The sequence below is a fragment of the Sinocyclocheilus rhinocerous genome, unplaced genomic scaffold (genome assembly GCF_001515625.1).
Source record: "Sinocyclocheilus rhinocerous isolate Xijiao unplaced genomic scaffold, SAMN03320098_v1.1 scaffold2491, whole genome shotgun sequence".
Taxonomy (NCBI): Eukaryota; Metazoa; Chordata; class Actinopteri; order Cypriniformes; family Cyprinidae; genus Sinocyclocheilus; species Sinocyclocheilus rhinocerous.
Window position 1 is genome coordinate 686,109 of NW_015647049.1, and position 27,013 is coordinate 713,121.

Here is a 27,013-nt window from a genome sequence, read left to right on the forward strand (position 1 = left end):
CTATGTTTCTGGACCTGGGAACATTACAGTTGCGTTGCTGTCTATGCAGGGTCTGAGAGCTCTCACATTTCATCAAAAATATCTTAATTCGTGTTCCGAAGATGAACGAAAGTCTTACGGGTTTGGAATGACATGAGGGTGAGTAATTAATGACAGAATTTTCATTTTGGGGTGAACTAACCCTTTAAGTAAACACTTTACTTACTAAAAGATATTTGCGTGTTTACTTTTTTCGTAAGGTTACACCCTTCTCGTTTTACACTTCGTGAATGTGTACTGAATATTAAATAAGTTAGTAATGATAACAATGTGTACCATGCTGATATGTACTGAGGCTCCATAGAGTTAAAATTATTTCAACAGTGTGGTTCATTACATCTCTATTTGAATTAATCAGCATTTTTGAACGTGCAGTTGTATATTATATACATTTTTAAAATATTTTATGTGTTTTTATTTTTCTATTGGAAAGATACAATAAAAAGGGCAAATAAAATGTGGAGGAAAGAGCAAAAAGGGACAGACTCGAAAGCTGCATCACCCACTTGAGCATCTTGGCCACGGCTCTGACATGGTAAACACGACTGCCATTGCCGTCTTCCTCATTACAGAGATACACATAGCTGAGGCACGGTCTCACCTGTTGAAGAGGAACCATTCCTCCCTACTGGTCCTCCATTCGGCAATCGTGGCTATGACAGCCAACAAGATCTCATCCTCCACAGCCGTGTCGGCCTGTAGACAGCAGAGCAGCACAGCCAGACAGCCCCACACACCTACACACACAACATTATTTTTTCACATCACTTAAATGAGTGAGATCAGTGTTGCTCAGCCTATATGACTCATCATGTGCGGTGTGTGTGTATATGATTTGAATCTCACCATCAATGCAGTCCTGCTCTCTGTCCTGCCAGTTAAGGAGCTCTGCGACACACAAGGCGATGAGGGATTCTCTCTCTTCACTGGCTAGAAATGGACATAGCACCTGCACCGTGCTCACACTGTGTTCTGAGAGGGGAAAGAAACTGACACACACAAGAGCCGCAGAATTAGCAGGAACGTCACAATCACCTCGCTGGTTAGGCTGACATTTCTCATCAAAACGCTGTGCTGATGACAAGCACATTGTGATCATGTGTATCTGTATAAAAAGATTTCTCCAGGTCATGAGGACGGTCACATCCACACCACACTCCACACAATTGATCAAAAGTGACAGCAAGATTTCTATTTCAAGTAAATGAAAGAAACCTGAAAATATGTACCAAATGTACAAAAATATTAATCAACATCTATAACAATAAATGTTTCTTGAGCACCAAATCAGCTTATTAGAATGATTTCTGAAGGATCATGTGACACTAAAGTCTGGAGTAATGATGCTGAAAATTCTAAAATAATTTGAATAAAAAACACTTACTTTAAATTATAATAATATATCACAATATTATGTTTTTTTTTTTACTGTATTTCTGAACAAAAAAATGCAGCCTTTGAGAGACTTCTTTCAAAAACATAAAAAGCAACAACATGTAGTGTGTTTGAGGGGATGTCTTACCTTTCTACATTGCCATATAAGGCCTTAATGTGGCTTGGTTCCATTTTGCTTTTCTGCATGTATTTTGCCAGAGCTAGTGACCAGAGGGAGCCCTCTTCTTGTGACCTGTGATTAAAAAGGATAAAAGGGTCTATGAATTATGCTTATTAAAAACGAAATAAAAGACATCTATTCTAAACATAGGCTAGACCAGGGGTTCTCAACTCTTTCCTGCAGAGTTTAGCTCCGACCCTAATCAAACACACCTGAACAAGCTAATCGATGTCTTCAGGATGACTAAAGGCCCGTTCACACCAAGCACGATAACTATAAAGATAACAATAAAGATATAGTTCTAAAAATCGTTCTCAATATTAAAGAATAGCATAGTTCACACCACAACTATAACGATAACGATACAGAGGAACGATATCGTTGTGATCACTTTCAAAACGATTTTTTTCCAGCTGATGAACGATAAAACACTGACAGCCAATCAGAATCCATCCTGCTGTAACGAGCTCAAGAATTTTAAGCGGCAGACGCAGGTGCGCTTAGAATAAACAGACTATATCGTTCGCTGGTGTGGACGCTAATATCGTTATCTTTATAGTTATCTTTATAGTTATAGTTCTTGGTGTGAACGGGGCTTAAGGCTATAGGCAGGTGAGGTTTACTAGAAAGTTACTGGCAGGCAAGTTTGATCAAGGTTCCTCTGCAGGAAAGTGGACCTCAACAGCCAGAGTTGAGAACCCCAGCTGGGCTAGATCATTAATAATGAAAATGCATATTCTGGAGAAGAAGAAAAAATCAAAATTAATGAGCCGACCTTGTGAAAAGTGTGTCTAACAGAGTGGTTTCGATCAGGCTGCTGTTGTGGATTCTCTGCTCTAAACTCCAGGACTGCAGCAGTTTGTGATATTCAGACACCACGAGTGGTGACAGCTCCATTTCTTCACACCACTGAAGTCCATAGAAAATCTCTGAAACTACATTAAAACAAATACTGATGACACTTTATTATAACTCTATAAAGCCTATTGTATCATATTTGATACACATTTCATAAGGCCTCCAAATCAAGATGACAAAAAAATTGCTGGAAAAAAAATGGCTGTACACAATCTTCAACAACTGTTTGATTTATAGTTTATACTTTTTTAGCAAATAAAAGGCATTTTAGTGTAATTTTAACAACGATAATTTCAGGTCTTGATACACAATACAACACACAATAAAAACTACAGAGCTTTGATCATAAAACTAAGCATTTAAATTTTAATAATTTTAATAAGACACTGATTTACATTACAAGCTATCAGAATTTACCTTACTTTTTGGCATCTGCACCAAATTGTATGTTTTGCTCAATTCGGGTCTCTGAATAAAATTCAGGTGTTTTTTCCTCAATTGTTTTAGCTGAAAAATTGTCTCAATTATCCTTTTAGAACTTGTAATGCATAAGCAACAATGATTATTATTTTACAAGATCACTGCTACCAAAAGCTAGATGAATGAATGAGTCTCACCTATGTGTTTGAGATCAGGAATTTCAGAGAAGTCTGCCGCCACCTGCTGGTCATCAGGTGAAGTTGCAGTGAAGATGATTCTGCCCAGTAATGCACTTACACACAGGTGTGCCGGCAGCCGGTTAGTCGCCCTGAACTTCCATACGTCCATGCAGGGGTATTCACCAGTGACTCTGAGACGACCACACAGTAGAGGGTGTCTAACCCACTGCCGAGATGCACAAAGATAATTCAATTAGAATGGCATATTTTTGCCATAGGAGTGTACCTTCTATATACCATTTTTACAAAATATTGAACCATTCCTCACAAAATCTGCTGTCGGCTTGTTTGGCCTGTGTGAATGTCATTTGTGACCGGCTGAGTACCTGAGGCAGCAGAGCCCGTCTAATGCGACTCCATTCCTCTTCAGTAGGATTAAGACAGAAGATAAACTGAGACAGGAGACAGCTGGTCTTCTGGGCCGAGGCGATGGTCTGAGCCAGACTTTCCACAGCCTGCACCAGAAGCTGCAGACTGACATTAGTAACAGAGGAGATTGAGACAAGTTCCCAAACAATTCTTTCAGCTATCCAAACAAAAAAGTAACAGCATTTGGAGAAAGCACATTTATCTAAAGGCCATTAGATGAGTCCTTTTAAGACCTTTTGACTGTCAGTGGTGTGGTGAGCAGCTGACTTTTAACCCAGAGTGCAATGTTGTGGAGGAGGGTGCCCTTCGTGACCCCTGCACCCAGGTTAGTGATCAATGATTGAATGCCAGCAGTGTAGGCGTGCTGCAGGTTCATCAGAAGAGCATCTGTCGGGAAACACCGGACATGCATTTAAAAGCAATACACACAATTGAGGAGACATTGTTTGTTGCTGTGTAATATTTGAGAAATTGAGAACCACATACTGTATAGACAAATGTTTGAACTTTTGGATGGTTTGGAGTCTGTACCTGAGAGGTGAGTGATGGTTTGGTCCTGTGCACAAAGCTGGAAAACAGTCATAAGCAATTCCTCGGCAGACGCCAGCAGCAGGCAACCCTTAATCGAAGAAAAGAAGGTGGCAGCCACATCAGAGATGAAAGTGACTAGCGGCTCCATGTTCCCAGCGTCTGACATTCCCTTTGCTTCTGACAGGGTGGCGTGAAGCTTGTCAATTATCTGCTCGACATACGCCTTGCCAATGAGAGGATCTGCAGAGAGAAGAAAGGGTGAAACAGCATTATTTTCTTTGAAGAGAACCACTCCTTACGTCATTTGCAACACATAATATACTACTAGGGATGCACCGATACCACTTTTTCCAGTACTCGCCCGATACGATACTTTTATTTTTGGTACTTGCCGATACCGATGCCGATACCAATATTTTTATTGCATTTGTACATTTTTTAAATATTGGGTACAGGTACGAAAAGGGTATGTATAATGTTAGTTGGTTAACTTCATTTATCAAATAGTACAGGAGGCCAGTATCGGTGCATCCCTATATACTACCATTCAAAATTTTGGGGTCAGTAACATTTTTTGTTGTTGTTGGAAGAAATTCATACTTTTTCAGCAAGAATGCATTAAATTGATCAAAAGTGACAGCAAAGACATTTATAACGTTACAAAGATTTATATTTCAAATGAACGCTGTTCTTTTGAAATATAGATAGTGAGTGATATAGATAGTTGAGATAGTGAATTGGTGGGTTTTTGTTAAATGTGAGCCAAAATCATCACAATTAAAAGAACCAAAGACTTAAACTACTTCAGTCTGTGTGCATTGAATTTATTTAATACACAAGTTTCACAATTTGAGTTGAATTACTGACATAAATGAACTTTTCCACGACATTCTAATTTATTGAGATGCACCTGTATGTCTTGATTTTTTCCCCCATCAGGATTTCATTGAACCGGTGTTTGCTAAGCCAGTATTACTGTCACTCATATTTATGGCTAGGGTTTGTTCACCATTTTTGTGCACAACTTTTCCACCAAGGACTTCAATGATTCTGGTATTTTATTCCTTAAAATCTGTGATCCAGGGACTTGTATTAAGAAAGTAAATAAGGTCAGTTTTGTCTTTAACTGCAATATGTGAGAGATCAGGTTGTAGTTTCTGAGTAGTGATGACATGCAGACTTACCATTATTGTGCTGCTGTGACAGAGCGAGGCTGATGAGAGGCCAGCCGTGTGCATGATGGGATGATGAAGAAGGGGATCCACGCAGACCCATCACACACAGCTCTCCTGCCAGACCCACCAGCCTCTCCCCTAACACAGGACCCCTTAGCCACCCAATAAACACCTCCAAACGGACGGGATCTGCACACGCCTGGTGTCATGAAAGTGACAAGAGAAGATTTGGTTAATTCATATTTCTTCAATGCAAAACACGGTAAAACGTAAAGCTAAATGAAACCTAACTGAAAAGATCTCAATAAAAACAGTAGGGCTGCACGATAAATCGCATGCGATATTTAACGCGCATCTTGTCAGAAAGCCGGTTCTGTAATCAGCGGTAAATCTCCATCACGTGCGTGCTTTCACATGGAGCAGCATTAACTACACAGAGCCGTTGTTCACCGACAAGCTGCCCAAAACATGCGATACTGATGCCCAGATCCACTTGTAGAATCTGAACCAATTTTAAGCGTTTTTCTTTACTTTAAGCGAAATTGTTTTAGAATCGTAATATATTCCATAACATGAAAATACCAACCATATTTTAATAATCAGAGTTTAATATATGCATCCCTATTATGTACAGCATGATTCTGGACCAGTGAGACTTCACCATGGGAGAGGACTAGGGCTGCACGATAAATCGCATGCGATATTTAATGCGCATCTTGTCAGAAAGCCGGTTCTGTAATCAGCGGTAAATCTCCATCACGTGCGTGCTTTCACATGGAGCAGCATTAACTACACAGAGCCGTTGTTCACTGACGAGCTGCGCAAAAAATCGCACGAATATGAACGTGGTTTTGCGCAGCTCGTCTGTGAACAACGGCTCTGTGTAGTTAATGCTGCTCAATGTGAAAGCACGCACGTGATGGAGATTTACCGCTGATTACAGAATGGCTTTACTGACAAGATGCGCGTTAAATATCGCATGCGATTTATCGTGCAGCCCTAAAAAACAGGTACCTTTTCAATAAGTTGAAGAGTCACACTCCAATTCAAATCCCTCTGTTTTAAAGAGACAAATAACTGATATCACATGTTTGTAAATGATAGAAAATGTCTGTTGATAGACAGAAGTGAAGTAAAAACAGTTAGAAAAAAGTAACATTTAATTAAAAATATACAATACCGTTCAAAGGTTCAGGGTTGGTAAGATTTTTTTTCATGTTTTTGAAAGAAATCTTTCATGCTCACCAAGACTGCATTTATTTGATCAAAAACAGTAATGTTGTGAAATATTATTACAATTTAAAATAACTGTTTTCTGCCTGAATATATTTTAAAATGCAATTTATTTGTGACTACAAAGCTGAATTTCCAGGCCTCAATGTCACATTCTAATATGCTGATTTGCTGCTCAAGAAACATTTATTATCATTATCATCAATGTTAAAATCAGTTGTGCTGCCTAATATTTGTGTGGAAACTGTGAAACATTTTTTCATGATTCTTTAATGAATAGAAAGCATATTCTGAATAATAAAGACATTTATAATGTTACAAAAGTTTTTTTTTCTGTCACTTTTGGACAATATAATGCGTCCTTGCTGAATAAAAGTATTAATTTCTTTTTTTTAAATTGTTATTATATTATATTATATATTACAATATATTATTTATTATCAACACTTTTGTGAAAACTTCAGAAAAAAATATGTAATTATTATTTGTAATAAATATAATGCTTTACTGAACACCGGTGTCTGTTATTATACTGGTGTTGTTACTTTGTGTCATGCCTAATGATACCCCTTGTATGTGGTAAATACACTGAAATACAGCATCTTGTGGTTTATCGTTTTAATATATCCCTGTAGCATCCCAATCCCCCTGAACCATGTGGGTCTCTTACACTGATGTGGTTGAGGATCAGTGTCTTGTCATCACTGGAGCAGCAGCACTGCAGGGAACTGAAAACCATGTCCACCAGGAAGTCAGTGTCCTTCCTGTCGTCTTGTTTTAACCATATAGTCACTCTTTGCAGGAGAAAGTGGACAGCTGCATTCTCAGCAAGCGGCCTGAGCTCCGGCCCCATTTCAGGCTTCATTTCCTCCGGCCTCAGCAGCACCTGGAACACCTGAGGACTTGGGAACACCCTGAGCAGCTGAGACAAAAAGCGCAGGTGCCTTTCCGACTCACGTTTGCTCACGTACAACATGTTGAGCTCCGCCAGCTGGCACACCAAATCCAGCAGGTGTCCATTTCTCAAGGGACAGTGTTGCTCCTCCAATGCTGGAGATTCCATAGGAGGTTCCTCACCTTGGCCTCTTTCTTCTCTGTCCGTGAAGCAGATTTTCACAGTTTTTTTCTTCTTAGTCTGTTTACTGGCACTGTTCGGGTTATGCATAATCTGCAGGAGCGATGCAATACCCTCCAGGGCGGTTCGCTCGGCTTCTTCACAGTCCACGTAAGTTGTGCACAAGCGACCCAGACCCACCCAGAAGTCTGACAACAGTCTTTGAAAGGTGGGAGCCTCTTTCCCAACTGCCCGCTTTTCCCAGGACAGAAGCATATCTGAGACCTGAGGGAACAGAGGACCCATCTGCAGCGATGGGTTTCCCAGAGCTCTGTCAATCAATGGCAGAAGCTGTAAAGAGAGAGTTCAATGCATGAGACATTAGCAGATTTAGAGAGAGACCTTTTCCTTGTGATCCACAGACCTGTTCTGAGATCAGCATGTTCTGGATGTTTCTCTGCTCCTGCTCGTCTCCGACGTTCTGCAGGATGATAAACCGAAGGCACTCCATTGTGGAAAAAATGATGGCCGCACTCTCTGAGGGACTGGACTTAGCACGATCACTCGACAACCTGGACCAAACATGCCAGAATAAAGGAAAACAAATTAAAAAGTGCAAAAATACACAACCAGTCAAAAGTTTGGAATAATTATGATTTTATTTTAATGTTTTTAAAGAAGTTGCCTCTTATGCTCACCAAGGCTACATGTATTTTATCAAAAATACAGTAAAACTGTATTATTCCAATTTACAATAACCATTTTCTATATTAATACATTTTAAAATGTAATAATATTTTTTACAATATTACTGTTTTACTGTATTTTTGATCAAATACGTGCAGCCTTGTTGAGAATAAGAGACTTCTTTCAAAAACATGAAAAAAATCTAAAATAATTTTAAAAAATCATTCAAAATCATTCAAACATTTGACTGGTAGTCAAACCCATGTATTTTGAATTAATATGCAGTGTCAATACATTATATGCAAACAACATTTTGAATTCATAAAACTGCCTGTTTAATTCTAAGGGTCATGGGAGGATGTAAAATGGTTATGTAAATCTAAATTATTACATCTGGGGTAAGAAATTTTATAAGTGCACTTATTATAAGAAGGAACATTTAGTACAATTTATTTTAAAATATATTATATTATGATTGATGGGGGAAAAAATCATATTTAGTACATTAGTATATAGTAGGGGTGGGGGGAAAAATCAATTCACCTAACTATCGCGATTCTTTTTAATACGATTTAAAAATCGATTGGTTTATCTCAGAATCGATTTATATTTTATTATTTTATTTTTCCTAAGAGGTGGTGGGGAGAAGTTAGCGCTTTTATGGATAAAAATAAATCCTAAATGAAGCAAATATTAACTACATTTTTTAAAAATACTTTTTTTTTCATGAGGCAGACGATTTCGTGTGTGTGTGTGTTCGTTCGTTTGCCTGATCGCGAAGTTGCAGTGACAGAAACGGTGACATTCCAGATAAAAGTTTGAAAGGAGTAAAGCCTGTGTTAATGCTATTGAGTAGGCGAGGTTTTGTTCCGTCCTCCACGCTGTGACAACTCACAAAAGACTATTTTTAGCCAAGCAGTGCGGAGAGCCGCTTCAGAAACGTGCCGCGGCTGGCCGGTATAAACACGGTTCCCGTGGATGTGTTTTCCTTCGTATATAATTATTATTATTATTGATGGAAAAAAAATTAAATTACTAGAAGTAATATCGCAAATTTAAAAAGGCAATTCTGCTGCAGGTACATGACTATAGGATGAATGACTATATGAATAGGACATTATTTACCCCTGTATGACAGATGTGAGGAATGTCCTAGAGAACTCCAGGTTGGGCTGTGTGACCTCTGCTGGCAGTTTGCTTATAAACGGGAGCATGTTTGGATGCAGAGATGTTGCAAGACCTCGACCTCCTTCTTTAAGAAGCACCCAGAGCTTAGGCATCACGCCTTTCCTGGCACTGACATGCGTCCAGCAGTTCTGCACATAATTTATATGATGACAGTGATTTTGAATCACCGCTGACAACAGACAACAATAAGGTGCAATAACATTTCTATTAGATTGCATAAGATTAACACTTTAATTTTGGAATGAATACGGGTTATGGCAGAACTGGAAAATGTGAGATTTTTGTTGTTTATTATTTTAAATAAATATTTATATAAATATTAATTTACACTACTATTTAAGTTTGGGGTTAGTAAGATTTTTAATGTTTTCAAAAGAATAGATTTTTAATGTTTTCAAAAGAATAAAAAAAAAAATAATTTACTGAACCCAAACTATTAAAAGGTAATGTATTTTTTATTATATCTGTGTCAAAAAATAATCAGTCTCACATCAACGCAGGACAGAATATGGAGGACCGCCTCCCACAGAGGGGGTAGCACCACTGGGTCTGTGTCGTCGATTGACAGCAGCACAGCAGAACAAGCTCGGGGCGCTTCTGCCTGGATCAGCTGGGGTGTGTGCGCACACATGGTGACAATCAGCTCAAAAAACGCCCCTCGAATCTAGAAAATAAAACAGACAACTCTGAATCATATTATAACACCTAATAATCAAGAAAACATCTAACAAATAGTACAAAGAGATTTTAATGTAGGTGTAAAGTATCATAAATAAAAACCAGAAAAGTTGCTTGTCATGGTCATGTCTGGTTAGGATCCCAGCTCACCTGTGGGGTCTTGTGTTTGCTGTACTTCCAGAATTTGCCCTGTGTGATGAGTTGTGTCACTCGCTCCTTTAGAAGCTCTCTGTCCTGCTCAGGTAAAATGCTCAGCAGTCTCTTCAGAGCCAGCAAAGAGCTGGTCAACAGACGGATAAACTTAGCCTCTCGTTCCTCCTCTGGCACACTGCTGCACAAAAATAAAACAAAATAAATAAAATTAAATGTATTCTACACATAAACTACTACTATTATTAATCAGGCACACACTGCATTTTTCTTAAAATATAACAATATGACCAAGTAAAGCAAAACTAATGTCACCATCAGGTTATTATTGTACATATACACTTACTGAGGGTCACTGAGAGTGTCAGCTGTTTCTTTCAGCAAATTGTCTTGGAGAACCTGAGAATCACAAAGAATTTTTTATTTTTTTTTTAATTAAAAAACTTCAGCTGATCAATGACAACATGCATCAAAATTTCTGCAGTATGTCATTTTTTCTCACTATGAGCATAAGATAAGCTTATCTTACATTCAGGACTTCATCTTTACAGAAGCTGATGGCCTCTGGCTGTTTATTCAGGGGAAATGCGGCCTGGAAAGCAGCGCTGGCAGCCGAGGCAGCAGGAGAGTATGTGTCACACTGAGAGATGAGCCAGTGACCCATGATGCTCTTCAGGTAGGGGGCCAGATTCCTCTTCACTTTTAAAACCAGCTGCTCAAAGGCCTGCTGTGTGGCCTCTCGCACACGGCGATCATGGTCCTGATGAAAACATTATATATTAAATAAACTTGTTCAGCCAACATTTTATTTACACAGATACACAAGTAAATTAAGCACATTCAAATTCAACTAAATTAAACATTTACATCTTCTTGCTGCCTCTATATAAAGTGGGGTCCAAATATCTGAGACCACTAGAGAAAACTCAGTTTTGCATGTTTCTAATTTAACACAAAATCTTTCATTTCAAATTCTTTAATCAATATTACAATTTGAATAAAATGTTATACTGAAAAATATTCATTAACACAAATATAAAAATTAAATACAATTATATAAAAGATAAAATTATAAATATATAAATAAAACTGTAAATAAATAATATACAAATAATTATAGGGTTATCATTCTTCTCTTACCATTGATATTCGGCAGTATATCCGAGGCCAGTATGGGAGGACACCTTTTACAACATCAGGTTGTCGCTCTTGACACATTGCTCCAAACTCTTGTACTGCCTGAAATACACATCCACCAGTTTTTATGTGCCATTCAATTACGGAGTCAGTCAAATTAAATGTTTTATAGAAATTTATGTAAGACCTTCGTTCATCTTCGGAACACAAATTAAGATATTTTTGGTGAAATCTGAGAGCTTTCTGACCCTGCATATACAGAAAGGGAACTACCACGTTTAAGGCACAGAAACATCAGTGGTTCAACATTAATTTTATGAAAATACGAGAATACCATGCTGCATGCGTGTGCATTCGTCTGCTTGTAAACAAGGCACAGCGCATGCGTGTTCTACGTCAGCAGCACCACACGTATGTGTCGTGGTACTCTCGTGAATGGTGGCGGACAGTGGGAAGAGAAGAATTGCTGAATAAAGTTGTTGTTTGTTTTTTTCTTTGGGCACAAAAAGTATTCTTGTAGCTTCAAAAAATTACAGTTGAACCACTGATGTCACATGGACTACTTTAAAGATGTCCTTACTACGTTTCTGTGCCTTGAACGTGGTAGTTGCGTTGCTGTCTATGCAGGGTCAGAAAGCTCTCGGATTTCATCAGAAATATCTTCATTTGTGTTCCAAAGATGAACGAAGGTTTACAGGTTTGGAATGGCATGAGGGTGAGTAATTAATGAGAGAATTTTCATTTTTGGGTGAACTAACCCTTTAAGAAAATATGTGTGGAGATCAAGAATGACCGTGATAGTGCTTAGTGATCCACATTTTTTAAATTTTACTCATCCCTTTTCAAACATTTGCACACTAGGCAACACTGAACTCCAATCAATCACTACAAATGATACCTTCAATTTTGTGACTGCATCTCTCTTGGACAGCTTTCGTAGAACCATGCGGAAGTCTGCATCAACCTGATTGTCTATCTCCTCTGCCCCCTGTACTGCAGGTACATATCCTGGATCACTGGAGGTGGAGACACCGAATCCCACAAACCCGGGTACAACGCCACCTTCCCTGGCCAACAGATCAGCAGCTCTGCCACTGCTGGATGGCTGAAAGGCAGAACACACAGGGCTGTCATTACACATTCATCGCCATTTCATACCTAGATGATTATATGCCTATGGTATATCACCATCATATACGGTTGCTCAACTAATGCACTTTCTGTCTGATTACACTACAAACACGTGACGTCAGGACTCTAAGAACACAGGTTTACATAACAGACACGATTTAAAAAAACGCTTGTCATATATCATGTTTCATAAACACTTTACAATACAAAACAATAAGTGACAGGAAGTACATAATAGCACTTTGTTGTAATGAGCTATCCATGTGAGCTGTCATGCTGTTTACATAGTTTACAACACTGACCAGTTAGAGTCAACTACAATGACTCTTGCTATTATTTCACCGATTTGGCTTGTAGCTGGAAAATGTTAACAATCGAATAACTTTCATTCGTCTTACCCGAACATTTCCTTTCGTTCTCTGTTTATTTTTGCCACCCATTGTTTTGTCGACTGAGCGTCTGCGTCTTTTCCGACTTGAGTAGTCACACTAGGCGCGCGGTTATGATGTCACGCTCACGCGTTTTGCGTGCGTCCAAAATACTTTACGTTGCACGCGTGGAGTGTGCTGTGATCAATAACGACAGGTATCTCGGTTTTACTATGTGGACATTCTCTTATTCTGTATAACTTACATATGGAATTCTTGTTTATTCCCTGAATTTATAAAATCTTACTGTTGTTTAATGATTTTACTTTTACTGATATTTAATTTAAAAAAATAGCTTGTTCTATACTTCCGTGCCTCACGTGCTGATAGTGTATACTCCAGTGTGTTTCTCTTTTAAAGGGAAGGATGAGCGTGGACGTGGAGCGTGTGTTGATCCAGCTCCAGGATGAGACCGGAGAGGTGCTCGGATCCCCCTTCGATGTGCCGCTGGACATCAGTCCGGATAAACTGCAGCTGGTCTGCAACGCACTGTTACAGAAGGTAGGAATGATGGACTGCAGTATGTGTTTCATCCAGCTGTGAGAGCCCATGATGTATTGGACTATAGTACCTATGATCTATTCTGTTAAAACCCTTTTAATATATTTTTATGATAGGTCTGAAATACTGTGTTAGAGATATACCGTATAAAATTTGCTCACCAAGCCTTCGTTTATTTGATAATACAGTAAAACAGTGATATTGTGAAATGTTATTACAATTTTAGAAATACCTGTTTTGTATTTGAATATATTTTAAAATGTAATTTATTCCCGTGATACAAAGCTGAATTTTCAGCATCATTACTCCAGTCTTCAGAGTCACATGATCCTTCAGAAATCATTCTAATATGCTGATTTGCTGCTCAAGAAACATTTCTTGTTATTATCAATGTTGGAAACAGTTTTGATAAAATTTTTCAGGACTTTCAGATAGCATTTATCTGAATTCGGAATCTTTTGCAACATTATAAATGTCTTTACTGTCAGTTTTGATCTGTAATGCACCTGTACTGAATAAAAGTATTACATTGTTTAAAACAAACCCCAAACGGTAATGTATACTTAGTTTATTGCGATCTTTAAAGTATAAAATCACTTATATATCCTCATGTGTTATAAAGTATATGTTCATTTAGAATATATATTTGGGTAGTTGACATGACAAGACAGCAGTGATATACTATATCTAAAACTATTTTTTAAAAATTCTAATTATGTGTAGTTGAGTAATACTTTTAATTATGTTTTATTACATATTGTTTAAAACATTTTGTTTTAATATATTAATTGGTTACTTGGAATATAGTTTCTTAGAACTATTTGAGTGAAATGAAATGATGACCAACACATAATATACAATGAACCATTTTTTCACATTTTTCCGCATTTCCACACTTCAACCTATAGTCTAGATGTTGAAAAAATCTGATGTCCTAGTTATTTGTCAATTACCCATTACATCAGCAAGCCTTGTTCAATAACATGTATACTGCACATAAGCTTTGCTTAAAGAATTTTTACATTACTTTGGATAAGTTAAGGCTGGTTATGAATGATGCCGGTTATGATTTACTGCAGATTTTATTGTTTCATAACCCCAATCTTTTGTCTTTCTACAGGAGGAACCTGTGCCGTACCTGTTCTTTGTGAAAGATGCAGAGGTGGTGTCGTCCCTGGGCTCCTGTGTTCAGGAGTTGGGCCTGGAGACTGAGCAGGTGCTGCCGGTTGTGTACCAGCCGCAGGCTGTGTTTCGTGTTCGGGCCGTGGCTCGATGCACCAGCTCTTTGGAGGGCCACACAGAGGCCGTCATCTCGGTGGCTTTTAGCCCTACAGGAAAGTAAGCGGATTAAACAGTAGCTTTACATTTATATTAAGACAGATAAATGTCTAACATATCAGACTGCATGCATCAAAATAAAGCTTTTTTTTTATTATTTGGGGATGCTACTCAGATATCTGGCCAGTGGATCTGGGGACACGACAGTGAGGTTCTGGGATCTGAGCACAGAAACACCACACCACACTGCTAGGGGTCAGTTTTTCGCTCGATGTTATGAAATGCAGTGCATCTGTAAGTTAAACCAAGCATCTGACATTTTGTCCCACATGTTTTATAAGGACACACGCATTGGGTTTTGTCCATTGCCTGGTCTCCAGATGGCAAGAAATTAGCATCAGGGTGCAAAAACAGTCAGGTGATTATAATCATGTTATTATAAGTCACTGATATTCCAGTGAACAAGATGTTCTTTAGGTCTAATATATTGATTTATATCTGCTGTGATCTTTGCAGATCTTCTTGTGGGATCCGATCACAGGAAGTCAGATCGGAAAGACCTTGACGGGACATACGAAATGGATCACCTGGCTGTGCTGGGAACCTCTCCACCTGTGAGTTTTGAAAAATCAATTTGCCCTTGTAATCAAAGTATGTTTTATATCGGTTTATTTACTGAGTCACATCACCGAGGATGCGTCCCAGTGCATTCATGAGATGTTTCTTGTATAGTTAATGTCTGGCTCAGCCAGTGACTCCTAGAAATAGACTAGGTGACAACCAAGAATAGTTTGGTCGACTACTGGAGAGACAGTTGACGGCACGGAAAGACGGCACCTGGGACAGTATGGGTTAGCAACCCAGCCTGTGTCTTTCGTGAGAGAGAACCCAAACAAGCTACGGAAAGCCCTAGGGCTTGATCAACCCCGGCTGGGTCGCCTGGGCGAGGGTGTATGATGTTGCGAGACCCTAAACACCCAATGACCCCAGGGTACATCACTGAGGATGCGTCCCAGTGCATTCATGAGATGTTTCTTGTATAGTACATGTGTTCATTTTGTTATTTTAGCTCTACAGGGAATTTGTGATCAAATTTATTTGAAATTAAAATAATTTAACTTATTTGGGGGTTTTGTGTTTAATTTTTCTATAATTATTATAATAATTAATAATATTGTATTGTTTATTATTTAACAATTGTTTAATTTGATAACACAATAAAATCAATAAGGTCCCATTAGTTATTGTTAGTTAATGCATTAACTAAAATTAACTAACAACAAGCAGTTCATTTATTACAGTATTTATTAATCTTTGGTAATGTTAATAAAAATACAGCTGTTCATTGTTGGTTCATATTAGCTCAGGTCCATTAAATAACTGATTAATAAATGCTTTAGAATTATTTTTCATTGTTAGTTCATGTTAATTAATGTTGAAAAATGGAACCTTATTGAAAAGTGTTACCTTTAATTAATTTATAATTCTAAAAAATGTATAATGAAGTAACAAAATATCATGATCAGTTATCAGTCATTTTCACTCCATCACAGGAACCCAGAGTGTCGATATTTGGCTAGCACCAGTAAAGACTGTTCGATTCGGATCTGGGATACGGTTTTGGGCCGCTGTGATAAGATCCTGACCAGCCACACACAGTCTGTGACGTGTGTAAAATGGGGAGGTGATGGTCTCCTGTACACTTCATCTCTGGACAGAACCGTTAAAGTCTGGAGAGCCAAAGATGTACGTTGTTTCCACTCATGATGGATCAAAGATAACTTGAAACAATATTTACTTGGGTGTTTGACAGAATTATGGTGTGAATATCTGTTCTCGTCTGTGCCGTAGGGGGTTCAGTGTCGTACATTGCAAGGTCACGCTCACTGGGTCAACACGCTGGCCCTCAGCACCGACTACGTTCTGCGTACAGGAGCGTTTGAGCCGGCTACTGCAACCATAAACCCACAGGATCTCACTGGATCATGTATGTGTCAAATTAATAATTATTATACACTACTCTTCAAAGATTTGTGGTCGCAAAGGCTGCATTTATTTGATCAAAAATACAGTTAAAACAGTAATATTGTGAAACATTAAAATTTTAAAATAATGTTTTTTTATTTTCATATATTTCACAATTTAACTCATTCCTGTGATGCAAAGCTGAATTTTCAGCAGCCATTACTACAGTCTTCAGTGTCATTCTAATATGCTCAAGAAACTTTCCTTATCATTATCAATGTTTAAAACTATGGAAGCTTGTTTTCGCCCACGGGATAAAAGAGGTAGATAAAAAAAGATAAAAGATTAAAAAAAGGTAATTGACTATCTCACGTTATCTCTTTTTTTTTTTATTATTCCATGGCAGAAATAAAAAAACTGAATTGCGAGATGTAAACTCAGATTTGCATGGAAAAAAGCCTGAATTCTGAGTTTATGTCTTGCAATTCTGACTGCAATTACCTTTTTTATTTTTTTAATCCTGTGGCGTGAACAAGCTTTCATAGAAAACAGTTGTGCTGCTCAGTAGTTTTGTGGAAACCATAATATTTTTTTCAGGATTCTTTGATTAATAGAAAGTTCAAAGAACAGCATTTAATTGACATAGAAATCTTTTGTAACATTATAAATGTATTTACTCTCTCTTTTGATCAGTTGTATGCATCCTTGCTGAATAAGTATTAAAGGGGTCATATGATGCTGCTAAAAAGAACATTATTTTGTGTATTTGGTGTAATGAAATGTGTTTATGCGGTTTAAAGTAAAAAAAACACATTTCATTACACCAAATACATTTGTGTGAACATTTGGGCGGTGTTATGCAAATCTTCCCACATAGTGAGGTAGATATGTGGGGGCGTGTTCGAACGAGCCGTTTTAGGGGGGTGTGGCTGACTCTTAACTTTTATAAAGAATATCTCTTTGGATTTGAGACTTTAGTCTTTGCAAATTTACAGATCTTCTTTATGCACCAAGAGCTTGTAACACTCCAAAAAGAAAGAAAAAAATGAAATCGCATCATATGACCCCTTTAATATCTTTCAAATAAAAGAAACTGACCCCAAACCTTTGAACTGTAGTAGATGTAATATGGATCATTTAATAATAAATGTAACTGTTTCTGCTTTCCGCAGTGGAAGAGATCAAGGAAAAGGCTTTGAAGCGCTACAACAGTGTCAGAGTGAGTGAGACCAGTCTATATACAGTACCAACCTGCGAGAGAAGGGATTTATGTATAAACCTGAGCATTTGGTCTTCTTAAGGGTGAAGGTCATGAGAGACTGGTGTCAGGATCAGATGATTTCACAATGTTCTTATGGAACCCAGCAGAGGAGAAGAAGCCAGTGGCCCGTTTGACGGGTCACCAAGCGCTGGTCAATGAGGTGCTATTCTCACCGGACACACGGCTGATTGCCAGCGCTTCCTTCGATAAGTCTATAAAGATCTGGGACGGAAAGACGGGAAAGTAAGTAGGGTGGTCATAGATCCTTGATTGATTTGACCATGTGCAGATTAGCATACTGACATATTTCTAAAATATATCTGCAGTGCTATATTTCAATATTAATATTAGTATACAGCATGTAAAGTGTGTGCATAGTATACAGATGTTCTATATGCAATGAATGCCCAGATTCAGTTCAGTTCAATAACAGTGACTTTTAGTCATTACACCAACATTAGTGTTAGTATTTAGTATTAAGTATTATTATAATTATTTAGTTTTTTTTACTTTCATTTAATTTTTTTAAGTTTAATTTGATGTGCTTTATTCATTTTATTAGTTTTTATTAATAATTCTATATACCTTAAATTAATAATTTAATTAGTATGTAATAATTATTTTCGTTTTAGAAATGTAGTACTTCATCTTAAAATGAGAAATGTTGCCTTGACAACTAAGAAAAATAAGTTTCTCATCTAAAATTTATGTTTTTGTTTTTATATCAGCTTTATATCAGATGTTGCAAAATTCGGCAGTTATGAAAAAAAAATTTGATAAATCTGTAAAAAAAAAAAACTTCCAGTAGTGTACACTAGAGGGCAATATCACATCACATCAGCACTGGCGTATTTTGCTTGCCTGCACATGGCAACAACCCAGAGAGTTTCTTGAAATATAACATCAAACACGTCAATGTTTTCTCTGGCCTCATGAAAGTGTTTTTAAAGGGCTGTAAGATCTTTATGTTTTTCCAGGTACCTGACCTCACTTCGCGGTCATGTGGGGCCAGTGTACCAAGTGGCGTGGTCTGCAGACAGCCGTCTGTTGGTCAGTGGCAGTAGTGACAGCACTCTGAAGGTGTGGGACATCAAGAAGGGCAAACTGAACGCAGATCTGCCTGGACACGCTGATGAGGTGAGACACTGAATGGATTTAGTTCAGAGGTTGGAGTCTTGCACGAGGCCCAGAGCTTTAGAATAACTTACATCAGTTATTTTAGTAGCATTTATATATTATAATAATATTTACTATTTATAAGATTTATTTTTGTAATATTTAAAAAATTAAGTTTTTGTCATTATTTATTTATTTCTATATAGCTGTATTTTTATTTTAGTTTTAGGAATTGTAGTACATAAACTTAAATGTATTTACTTCAGATTGTTGCCAAGGCAGCATTTCTACTTTTCACATTTTTTTTTCATCTACAATTAATATTTCATATCAGCTTTATTTCAATTTCATTTTAAGTTTATATTTTTATATATCTTTAATTTATATTTTAGTTTTAGGAATTTTAGTACTTCAACTTTATATATTTCATTTAGTTGCCTAGGCAACATTTCTAATTTTTGTTTTGAAAAAAAATCAATTTAAAATGTATATTATATTGGCTTTAATTTCTATTTCAGTTTAAGTTTTAATATTTTTGTTTTGGTTTATAACATTTAGTTTTTTTTATTATTATTTCTATATAGGTTTAATTTTAGTAGCTTATCTTAAACATTTATTGTGGTTAGTTGCTATGGTAACACTTTTAAAATGATTTTTTTTTTTACAGTTCTAGTGAACAGTAACAACACTGACCTACATATATTCTAAAATTAAAATTCTTTTTTTTTTTTATTAAACATTAGGATTATCGTGGTCATTTAAAACCTGAACATACCAGGGAATGTTAACATTGTGATTTACACCAAAGTGGGGGGAAACATCTTAAAAATGCATGGGGAAAAAAAAATAAAAAATTATATATATATATATATATATATATACACACACAAAATGAGACTACATTTTTGCATATTTTGTATATTTTACATTTTTTAACCATATCTTTTTCAAATCTGGAGATGACTTTTGACCGGCCACTAAGCAATCACCTAGCAACCACAAACTAAAAACACTCCAAATACATTAGCAACAGCATAGCAGTGGTTTTTTGCATGGACATACACCACTAAATTAGTTTTCTTCCATTGCTCAGATTTTTGCAGTTGACTGGAGTCCCGACGGACAGAGAGTGGCCAGCGGTGGAAAAGACAAGTGTTTAAGAATGTAAGTGACCCTACATTATTTATTTCCACACACACACAATGCCACCTGGTAGGAACACCTGGCATGTCTTATCTTCTTTTCCCCTTTAGATGGAGGAAGTAACCCGGAGAGACCAGCGACCCCTGGCTCTGCACACAACAGCCAATCAGGCGTCTCGAAGCATCACCCCACAGGATGGTGGACAGCAGTGTCGGAGCATTAAGCCTTAGCCTATTTGTCCAACGAAACCGCTTCGACAGCATCACAATAGCTGACATATAATGCTCTCTGATGTTGTCGGGCCAGATAGCAGGAAGATAAAACGCAGCCTTTTTTTTTAATTTTTTTTTTGCCTGATCCCCCACTCAAATGAGCAATTGCCCTGTGGAAGTGCAGGTGAACTGACCCAGTCTAATCTGTGTAATCTTTCTCACACACATTCTTTGTAATTAACTTAATCCCTAATACTGTGATATAGGCAGCATTAACTGGGTCTGTTCCAGAGCCAAGAGATAACCAGCGTCGTCACAGTGGACCGTACTACATCAGCAGAGACGTTTTCTCATTTAACAAGCAGTAAAAGGATTTTTATGGGACCTGTGTTGTGAGTGTGTGACTTTCTTATCTTGAATGAACAACTGTAGAGCATCTAAAGCAGTTTGTTGTTATCGCACAGCACATATATGATGTGAAGAGTCTTAAGATGGAATTCAAAGAGTTTGGATCGATTATTCAATATTGGCTACTCAAAAAGGTCACAGGGCCGGGAAACTGAACCTAGTTGGTTTATTGAATCTGTGTGAAGTATTCAGAATCGGTTTTGAAGAAGCACTGCTTATATAGCGGACACAAACACAAAAGTAGCGTAACTAGTACAGAATAAGCAGCCTTTGTGGGAAATGCTTGATGACAAAAAAGCTTATAATTAAATTGTGCAAATTTAAAAAAAGCTATCATTTAAATTATGAAAACACAAAACATCAAGCTTGAATGCCCAGGTCTTGATGATGCCACTCGGCATGCAGGTTTTATATTGAGTATCACGAATGTCTGAGCCTCTACCAGTTTTGAGACTTACATTTGACTTCTTATAAAAGCACATTTTCAGTGTACCTCAGAGCTTTGCATGTAAACTAGGACAAAAGAACATGTGCATTACATACTTGGTTGTGCTATTACGTTTCATGCCACATAAGTAGACTGTCTCACGACAACCTCTATAAAAGCATGGTGGTGAGAAGACACTTGCACAATTTTACTGAAGTGAAGAGTGCAAACTGATGATATGCTTGCTCATTTATCAATATTTTTGTGCATCGATAAATACCGTAAGCTACAGGTTCCTTCACATGGCTCAAGCTCCTGGCTTCAACTATACAGACACAGATGGATGGTTAAAATCCTCTATGCCAGGGGTCACGGTTCAAGTCTGGATCTTTAGACTTGACTGACGTGGCCAATTGTGTTTGGATAGTTCAGTCTGTCTCGATCAGTTCTGCACCCTGGTCCGTCTTCAGTCTGTTCTCCAGACATTGTTCAGTAGCTTTACAACCTCCTCGTAGAGAACAAAGACAATGGCCACGTCTAGACACACTCTGCCCAGTCGTGGGACCGTGCCTTTGTAGAACCTGTGATGCAAAGTGAAAAAAGTGTAAAGGTGAGAACACGTTTACCATTGTTCAGCAAATGTTCACAGTCATTTTAATAGGAATTTGCATGATCAAGAAGTTCATGTGAGGGCGAAAAATTTTCCAACACAGATTTCGCATCAGGTTCAGTTAGTCTCAATGCATTGACCAACAGAAGGCTGCTTGGTTTGAAAGTGACTTCTGTGGGAGCTAGGGCTGCTCGATTATGGCAAAAATCATAATCACGATTATTTTGGTCAATACTGTAATCACGATCATGAGTGGGCCACAAACTTTATATGAGTGATTATTTAAAGATAGCAATATATATATCAAATATATATTTTCTGTAAATAAGGTTGCTATGACATCTACATTCTGGAGACCAGCGAAATTTCACAATTCTCAATACCACAGCAGAATACTAGGGTAACTAATATTAGTAAAAACACAAAAAAACGTCCTCAAAAATTATTGAAAATAATTAAACGGTCAGTAATAAAAATAGGAAAGGACAAATAGAAAAAAATATTTAATGAAACTGTGCAAGTCTAAAGTATTCAGCTAACAGCCTACTACAGAAATTGCATAACTGAATGTAAAATAAAACCGCATAGTCTTCACTGTAAGAATTAAACTTCCTTTGTTTTTTATTAAAGCTACAAAAGTCCTTCAGTGTAGAGCAGAGAGTGATTTTCAAATGAAGCCCACAGTCAGCAGCAGGAATATTAGGCTGCTGTCACTTTAAGAGCTGCACGGATCCAATTTACTGTTACGCACATGTTTTCATTCTCAACTGTTTACGTTCATATATTACATAACCGACGAGGGTTTACATGAATAATCACAAAGCACCGCATTTTGACATTTTTGCATGTATTTGATCGTTTAGGCACGCACCTTAAGCTAAAAGATGAATTTACATGTGCGTATTCTGTTCCGTCTCTAAGTGCATGCACAGAAAGCCTCCTGTGGAACAGCACAAGATCTTTTTTGTGCTTTTAAAAACATGAATAAATCGAATAAACTTTGATAAATCAAGCACGTCCCATTTTGCGAAAGTCACGTTGCATGATTTTACTGATTTGCCCGTGAAATTGGGCTTTTATGGAGGAGCAAAAGCGCACTGCTGGAAAGGGGGCGGAATAATCGTTTTATCTCGATTATTGTATTTTCATAATCTGTATTTCGATTAATTGCACAGCTCTATTTTGAAGAATGTGGGTAACCAGACAGTTGTTGGTCCCCATTGACTTTCATAGAATGGGAAAAAAAAAATACAACGCAAGTCAGTGGAGACCAGAAACCCATTGGTTAGAAATTAAAACAGGTATGAAATGAATTGAGGGTGAGTAAATGATGACAGAATTTTAATTTTGGGGTGAACTATCCCTTTAAGGTATAAGAAAAAAAAGGATGTTCAAAAGGAAATAATGATTTTGAAGAAAAAAACATACGCTTGAGGGCCTTCATTCTTCAAAATCTGTAATGCACAATCTAATGTGCTCTTGTAGCGATGAGCCTCCAAACCCTAAAAAAAGATAATAAAATATATCAGTGAGTGGTATTTAAAGACATTTTCTTTTAAAATAATAAATATATTCATTTTAATTAATTATTTAATAAATAATAAGCATCAGTCTCTGCTAACCTGCATTCGAGTCTTCACCACATCAAGTGGCGTGTTTCCAAAAACACTCGCCGCCCCGGCTGTTGCTCCGAACAACGCTGTAACCAGCGGGTGCATGTCACGACTGGGGTCATCGCCTGATGAAAAAGCCAAGCTGATCATTTTTGTTGAATGGCCATAGTGAAAATAATTTCAGAGTATTACTGTTAGGACAGTGATCTCATCCTCACCTTTGTACCAGTTGCGCAACAAGTTCATAACATAAAAGCGAATTGCCTGGTTGCTACCCTGCTTCAGAAGTGTAGCAGTCAGTCCTTGATACGTCCCTCGAACACCTACAAACATAGAGAAAACATATAATTATTATATTTGATATTTTGTCATTTTTTTATTTTGTGAAGTTTAGTTTTTTGTTTCATTTTTTCAATTTTTTTATTTTTATTTTAGATTTTATCAAAACTACTATTTTATATATATATATATATATATATATTTATGTTATATACTGTATATATATATATATATATATATAAACTTTTTTTAATTGTATAATTTATTTTGTGTTTCGTTTTATCATTTACTTTAAGTTTCAATTTTATTTTCTACAACCCCCATATTGATAATATTTCTATGAGTGGTCCGTCTCCTCCTACTTTACTGTCTCTATTAAGACGCAAAATTCTTTTGGATCTTCGTTTTTGTACCTTGATCTCTGATGATTTCCCTTACGCCATGGAAGAACCCTCGGTAGCGTGGCCTCAGAGAGCACTGGTCATGAATGAATTTCACCTGAAAATAATACAGACAGGAGATGTTCTGAGTAAAATATGAATAAAAATGTACATCACAGAGGACCAGTTAAGGTGGTATATTACCGTAATGTATAACCAAAACAACTGGTAACAGTCCTACCTTGACTGTCTCCATTGGACAGACTACCAACACTGCCTCTGCAATTCCTGCTCCAAGCCCACACAGCAAACTTCCTTTATTGTCAAGCCGACCTGTGGCATCCCTCATTGGGTTACTAAGAACCTCGAATGTTCCAAAACTGCCATAATGTCGAAAAGAAAAGTGTCAGCAAAAGAGACCCTATGTAAGCTTTAACACGCAAATACCAACGTTTCTTACCGTATTGCAGATTTCGGGATAGATCCATAAAGCAGTGAACTAAGCCCTCTGTATAGACCTCTCAACCCATGATCCTGCACCGTCAGCTTAACACAGTCGCCTGCACAAACAAATCCAGGTTATACTTGTTTTTGGTTTTTACACATTTCATTCATTCATATAGTTCAACCAAAAATAAAAAATTGCTGAAAAATCACTCTAAGATGTAGATGAGTTTGTTTCTTCATTGGAACAGATTTGAAGAAATTAAGCAGCACATCACTTGCTCACCAATGGAGCCTCTGCAGTGAATGGGTGCCATCAGAATAAGAGTCCAAACATCTGATAAAAACATCATAATAATCCACAAGTAATCCACATGACTCTAGTCCATCAATTAATGTCTTGTGAAGTGAAAAGCTGCGTGTTTGTGAGAAACAAATCCATCAAGGCATTTTATTTTTAAACTGTTGCTACTGGCCAAAATATCAGTCCATAATCTATAACACTTCCTCCAGTGAAAGTCCCGTTGTTCTCTCACAACAAAACCCACTAATACATTTGTTAAGAACTGTTTTCACTTGTAAACAGTGCTTGATCTGTGCATATATCTCTCCTTATTCAAACAAGACAAATTTTTCACTGGTGAAAGTGATAAGATACATAGAGGACTTGTATTTTAGCCCGAAGCAACGGTTTGAAGTTAAAAACATCTTAGTGATGGATTTGTTTTTTGTTTTTTTTACAATTCTGTTCCGACAAAGAAATAATCTCATCTACATCCTGGACAGCCTGAGGGAGAGTATATTTTCAGAAAATTTTCATTTTTGCGTGAACTATTCCTTTAACAACAGCCATCCTCACCTATGCCTCGGTACCGTGGAGGATTTGCTCTTTCATCTAACTGTAGCTGGGTCTTCACGTATTCTGTTGGAAATGTGATGCAGATCTCAATGCCTCCTGCAATGCCACCTGGGTAAAAATAATCAGTAAATAAAGTGTGTCTAATAAGTTACATTCAGTGACATCAGAGGCAATCTATGTGATTCGTTCAAACTTACAGCTGATTAACTTCCATCAAGGACAAGACAGTTTCATACAAAGTCATTTTGTTTTAGTTGTACTTGGTTGTTTAACACACAATTGTATGAACACTGCAACCAAACAAGGGTTAGAGTAACAATGTTGGAATATGATCAAATAGTTAAATTGACATTTATATTAATAAAACACGCTATTTTTAGTGTCCAACCATGTATAAACACATATCAGCTGAGTCAACACATGAGATTTCTGGAAGTTACCATTTGGTTGCATGGCTGTTGTTGTGGGCTAGCGCATTTATAGGGTATCGCGTGATCCACCAAAACATTGGCGCTTGTCTGCTTCTAACACAAACACAATACGCACTTACCTGCGAGAATAGCCTTCCACGGATGGGTAATTTTTCTCCCTCCGATTGCAGCGGCCGCTAGATTCCTCTGGCCTGGATACATGTTAGGAATTGTGGTAAAAGTGCGCGTCGAGCCCCCGCCAGCGGAGGGAATCCGGGTCAGCGCAGCAGGATGCTGTAGCGGCGTGCAACCTCGCCTCAGTATCGCATCTTTGCACGGCCCGTCCGAGACAGAAAACGGTTTATACAGAGACGACATGTCTTAATTATATTTTATGAGTAAAGTGAAAATCTGCAATGTGTGACGACGCGCAAGATGCGTCTGCCCAATAGGACGGAGACAACACAATCACAGGAAGACCACTGCGGAGGCGTGGCGGCGAGGAGCTCATGAATATTAATATAGAGGTCATGCAGCGAGCTCAATCATTGGTCTGTTTTAAAATATTTTACTCATTATGCGTTACTCATCTTATGTAATATTAATAAGGTACATTCGCCCAATTGTATTACCCTACGATCGTCCACACTATAGAGCAGTGGTGTAGTGGCATATACCCACTTCTTCATCAGTCGGCTTTGCGTATACCCACTTCTAAATCCCCTCTGATGCGCATCATTCATTAGTGTCCTGCATTAGGCAAAATCATGACAGTCCACCACATGAATAGCTAATCTAATCGCATGTAAAAAAATAAATAAATAAAAAATATTCCCTAAAAACTCCCAGTAAAGACAGTGATGCGGCCAAGACCGTGGCGCCGGCTTCCTTTGAAATATGTTTGATGATTGCGCCTGCGCTCTCGCCCGCTCCGTCAGTCAGAGAGGATGCCGATTGCCGACAGGGACAGAGATGCTGCTTCTTCATGCGCGAGCTCGTGGCAGGGGATGCGCGCAGAGTGGTAAAATAATAGTTAATTATTGATTACTAATTTGAATCAGTACATTACAACGAAAACAATAGCTTAAAAACCGGTAAACTCCTGTAAACTTTTCAGTCCAAGGATCCAGAGTAAACAAATGCATTCAAACAGTAAGTTCGAAACAGCTCAAATACAGAGAAAACGTCTCGGTTACGTATGGTAACCCTCGTTCCCTGAAGGAGGGAACGGAGAC

General features: G+C 37.6%; 3 protein-coding genes across 6 annotated transcripts in view; 1 reads left to right on the forward strand and 2 right to left on the reverse strand.

The window, feature by feature from the left end:
* Positions 1-12,929, reverse strand: part of LOC107708613 (E3 ubiquitin-protein ligase listerin-like) — a 26,913-nt gene extending 13,984 nt beyond the window's left edge. The window contains exons 1-20 of one of the 2 annotated variants that reach the window (XM_016512889.1): positions 12,843-12,929; positions 12,212-12,418; positions 11,317-11,415; positions 10,706-10,936; positions 10,523-10,575; positions 10,177-10,354; positions 9,839-10,012; positions 9,286-9,476; positions 7,898-8,045; positions 7,090-7,824; positions 6,201-6,242; positions 5,196-5,385; positions 4,012-4,251; positions 3,714-3,867; positions 3,438-3,585; positions 3,070-3,277; positions 2,370-2,529; positions 1,562-1,666; positions 886-1,028; positions 641-776 (exon numbers count right to left, since the gene is read on the reverse strand). In XM_016512889.1, the coding sequence (XP_016368375.1) occupies positions 641-776; positions 886-1,028; positions 1,562-1,666; positions 2,370-2,529; positions 3,070-3,277; positions 3,438-3,585; positions 3,714-3,867; positions 4,012-4,251; positions 5,196-5,385; positions 6,201-6,242; positions 7,090-7,824; positions 7,898-8,045; positions 9,286-9,476; positions 9,839-10,012; positions 10,177-10,354; positions 10,523-10,575; positions 10,706-10,936; positions 11,317-11,415; positions 12,212-12,418; positions 12,843-12,884 (3,584 nt within the window). In that variant the 5' untranslated portion in view covers positions 12,885-12,929. Of the gene's footprint in view, positions 1-640; positions 777-885; positions 1,029-1,561; positions 1,667-2,369; positions 2,530-3,069; positions 3,278-3,437; positions 3,586-3,713; positions 3,868-4,011; positions 4,252-5,195; positions 5,386-6,200; positions 6,243-7,089; positions 7,825-7,897; positions 8,046-9,285; positions 9,477-9,838; positions 10,013-10,176; positions 10,358-10,522; positions 10,576-10,705; positions 10,937-11,316; positions 11,416-12,211; positions 12,419-12,842 lie in introns of both variants that reach the window. The other variant, XM_016512888.1, reaches the window with a different exon arrangement.
* On the forward strand, positions 12,914-21,384 carry LOC107708614 (notchless protein homolog 1-like). Of its 2 annotated transcripts, none has more exons than XM_016512890.1 (13): positions 12,914-13,029; positions 13,238-13,373; positions 14,494-14,711; positions 14,827-14,906; positions 14,993-15,069; positions 15,168-15,265; positions 16,205-16,397; positions 16,503-16,638; positions 17,789-17,835; positions 17,918-18,120; positions 18,855-19,014; positions 20,087-20,157; positions 20,247-21,384. In XM_016512890.1, the coding sequence occupies exons 1-13, from the start codon at positions 12,947-12,949 to the stop codon at positions 20,257-20,259; spliced, it is 1,515 nt and encodes a 504-aa protein (XP_016368376.1). In that variant the 5' UTR covers positions 12,914-12,946; the 3' UTR covers positions 20,260-21,384. The 2 variants fall into 2 exon arrangements, with proteins under 2 accessions (XP_016368376.1, XP_016368377.1); XM_016512891.1 differs by having other exon boundaries at positions 12,952-13,029; positions 13,233-13,373.
* Positions 21,385-21,466: 82 nt separating this feature from the next.
* On the reverse strand, positions 21,467-26,278 carry LOC107708615 (tricarboxylate transport protein, mitochondrial-like). 2 transcript variants are annotated; one of them, XM_016512892.1, is made up of 9 exons: positions 25,919-26,278; positions 25,369-25,476; positions 24,526-24,625; positions 24,307-24,445; positions 24,099-24,183; positions 23,625-23,729; positions 23,416-23,531; positions 23,222-23,295; positions 21,467-21,764 (listed from the first exon to the last, which is right to left on the reverse strand). In XM_016512892.1, the coding sequence occupies exons 1-9, from the start codon at positions 26,154-26,156 to the stop codon at positions 21,650-21,652; spliced, it is 1,080 nt and encodes a 359-aa protein (XP_016368378.1). In that variant the 5' UTR covers positions 26,157-26,278; the 3' UTR covers positions 21,467-21,649. The 2 variants fall into 2 exon arrangements, with proteins under 2 accessions (XP_016368378.1, XP_016368379.1); XM_016512893.1 differs by lacking the exon at positions 21,467-21,764 and having other exon boundaries at positions 23,416-23,548.
* Positions 26,279-27,013: the final 735 nt, after the last annotated feature.

Excerpts from the sequence above, each read along its gene's own strand:
- LOC107708614 (XM_016512890.1), top strand. The coding sequence starts at position 12,947 with ATGATGTCACGCTCACGCGTTTTGCGTGCGTCCAAAATACTTTACGTT. Across the intron at positions 14,907-14,992 it reads ACCACACCACACTGCTAGGG|GACACACGCATTGGGTTTTG; the intron begins GTCAGTTTTTCG and ends ATGTTTTATAAG. Across the intron at positions 15,266-16,204 it reads TGCTGGGAACCTCTCCACCT|GAACCCAGAGTGTCGATATT; the intron begins GTGAGTTTTGAA and ends ACTCCATCACAG.
- LOC107708615 (XM_016512892.1), bottom strand. The coding sequence starts at position 26,156 with ATGTCGTCTCTGTATAAACCGTTTTCTGTCTCGGACGGGCCGTGCAAA. Across the intron at positions 24,446-24,525 it reads ATCCCGAAATCTGCAATACG|TTTTGGAACATTCGAGGTTC; the intron begins GTAAGAAACGTT and ends ACATTATGGCAG. Across the intron at positions 23,532-23,624 it reads GTTGCGCAACTGGTACAAAG|GCGATGACCCCAGTCGTGAC; the intron begins GTGAGGATGAGA and ends CTTTTTCATCAG.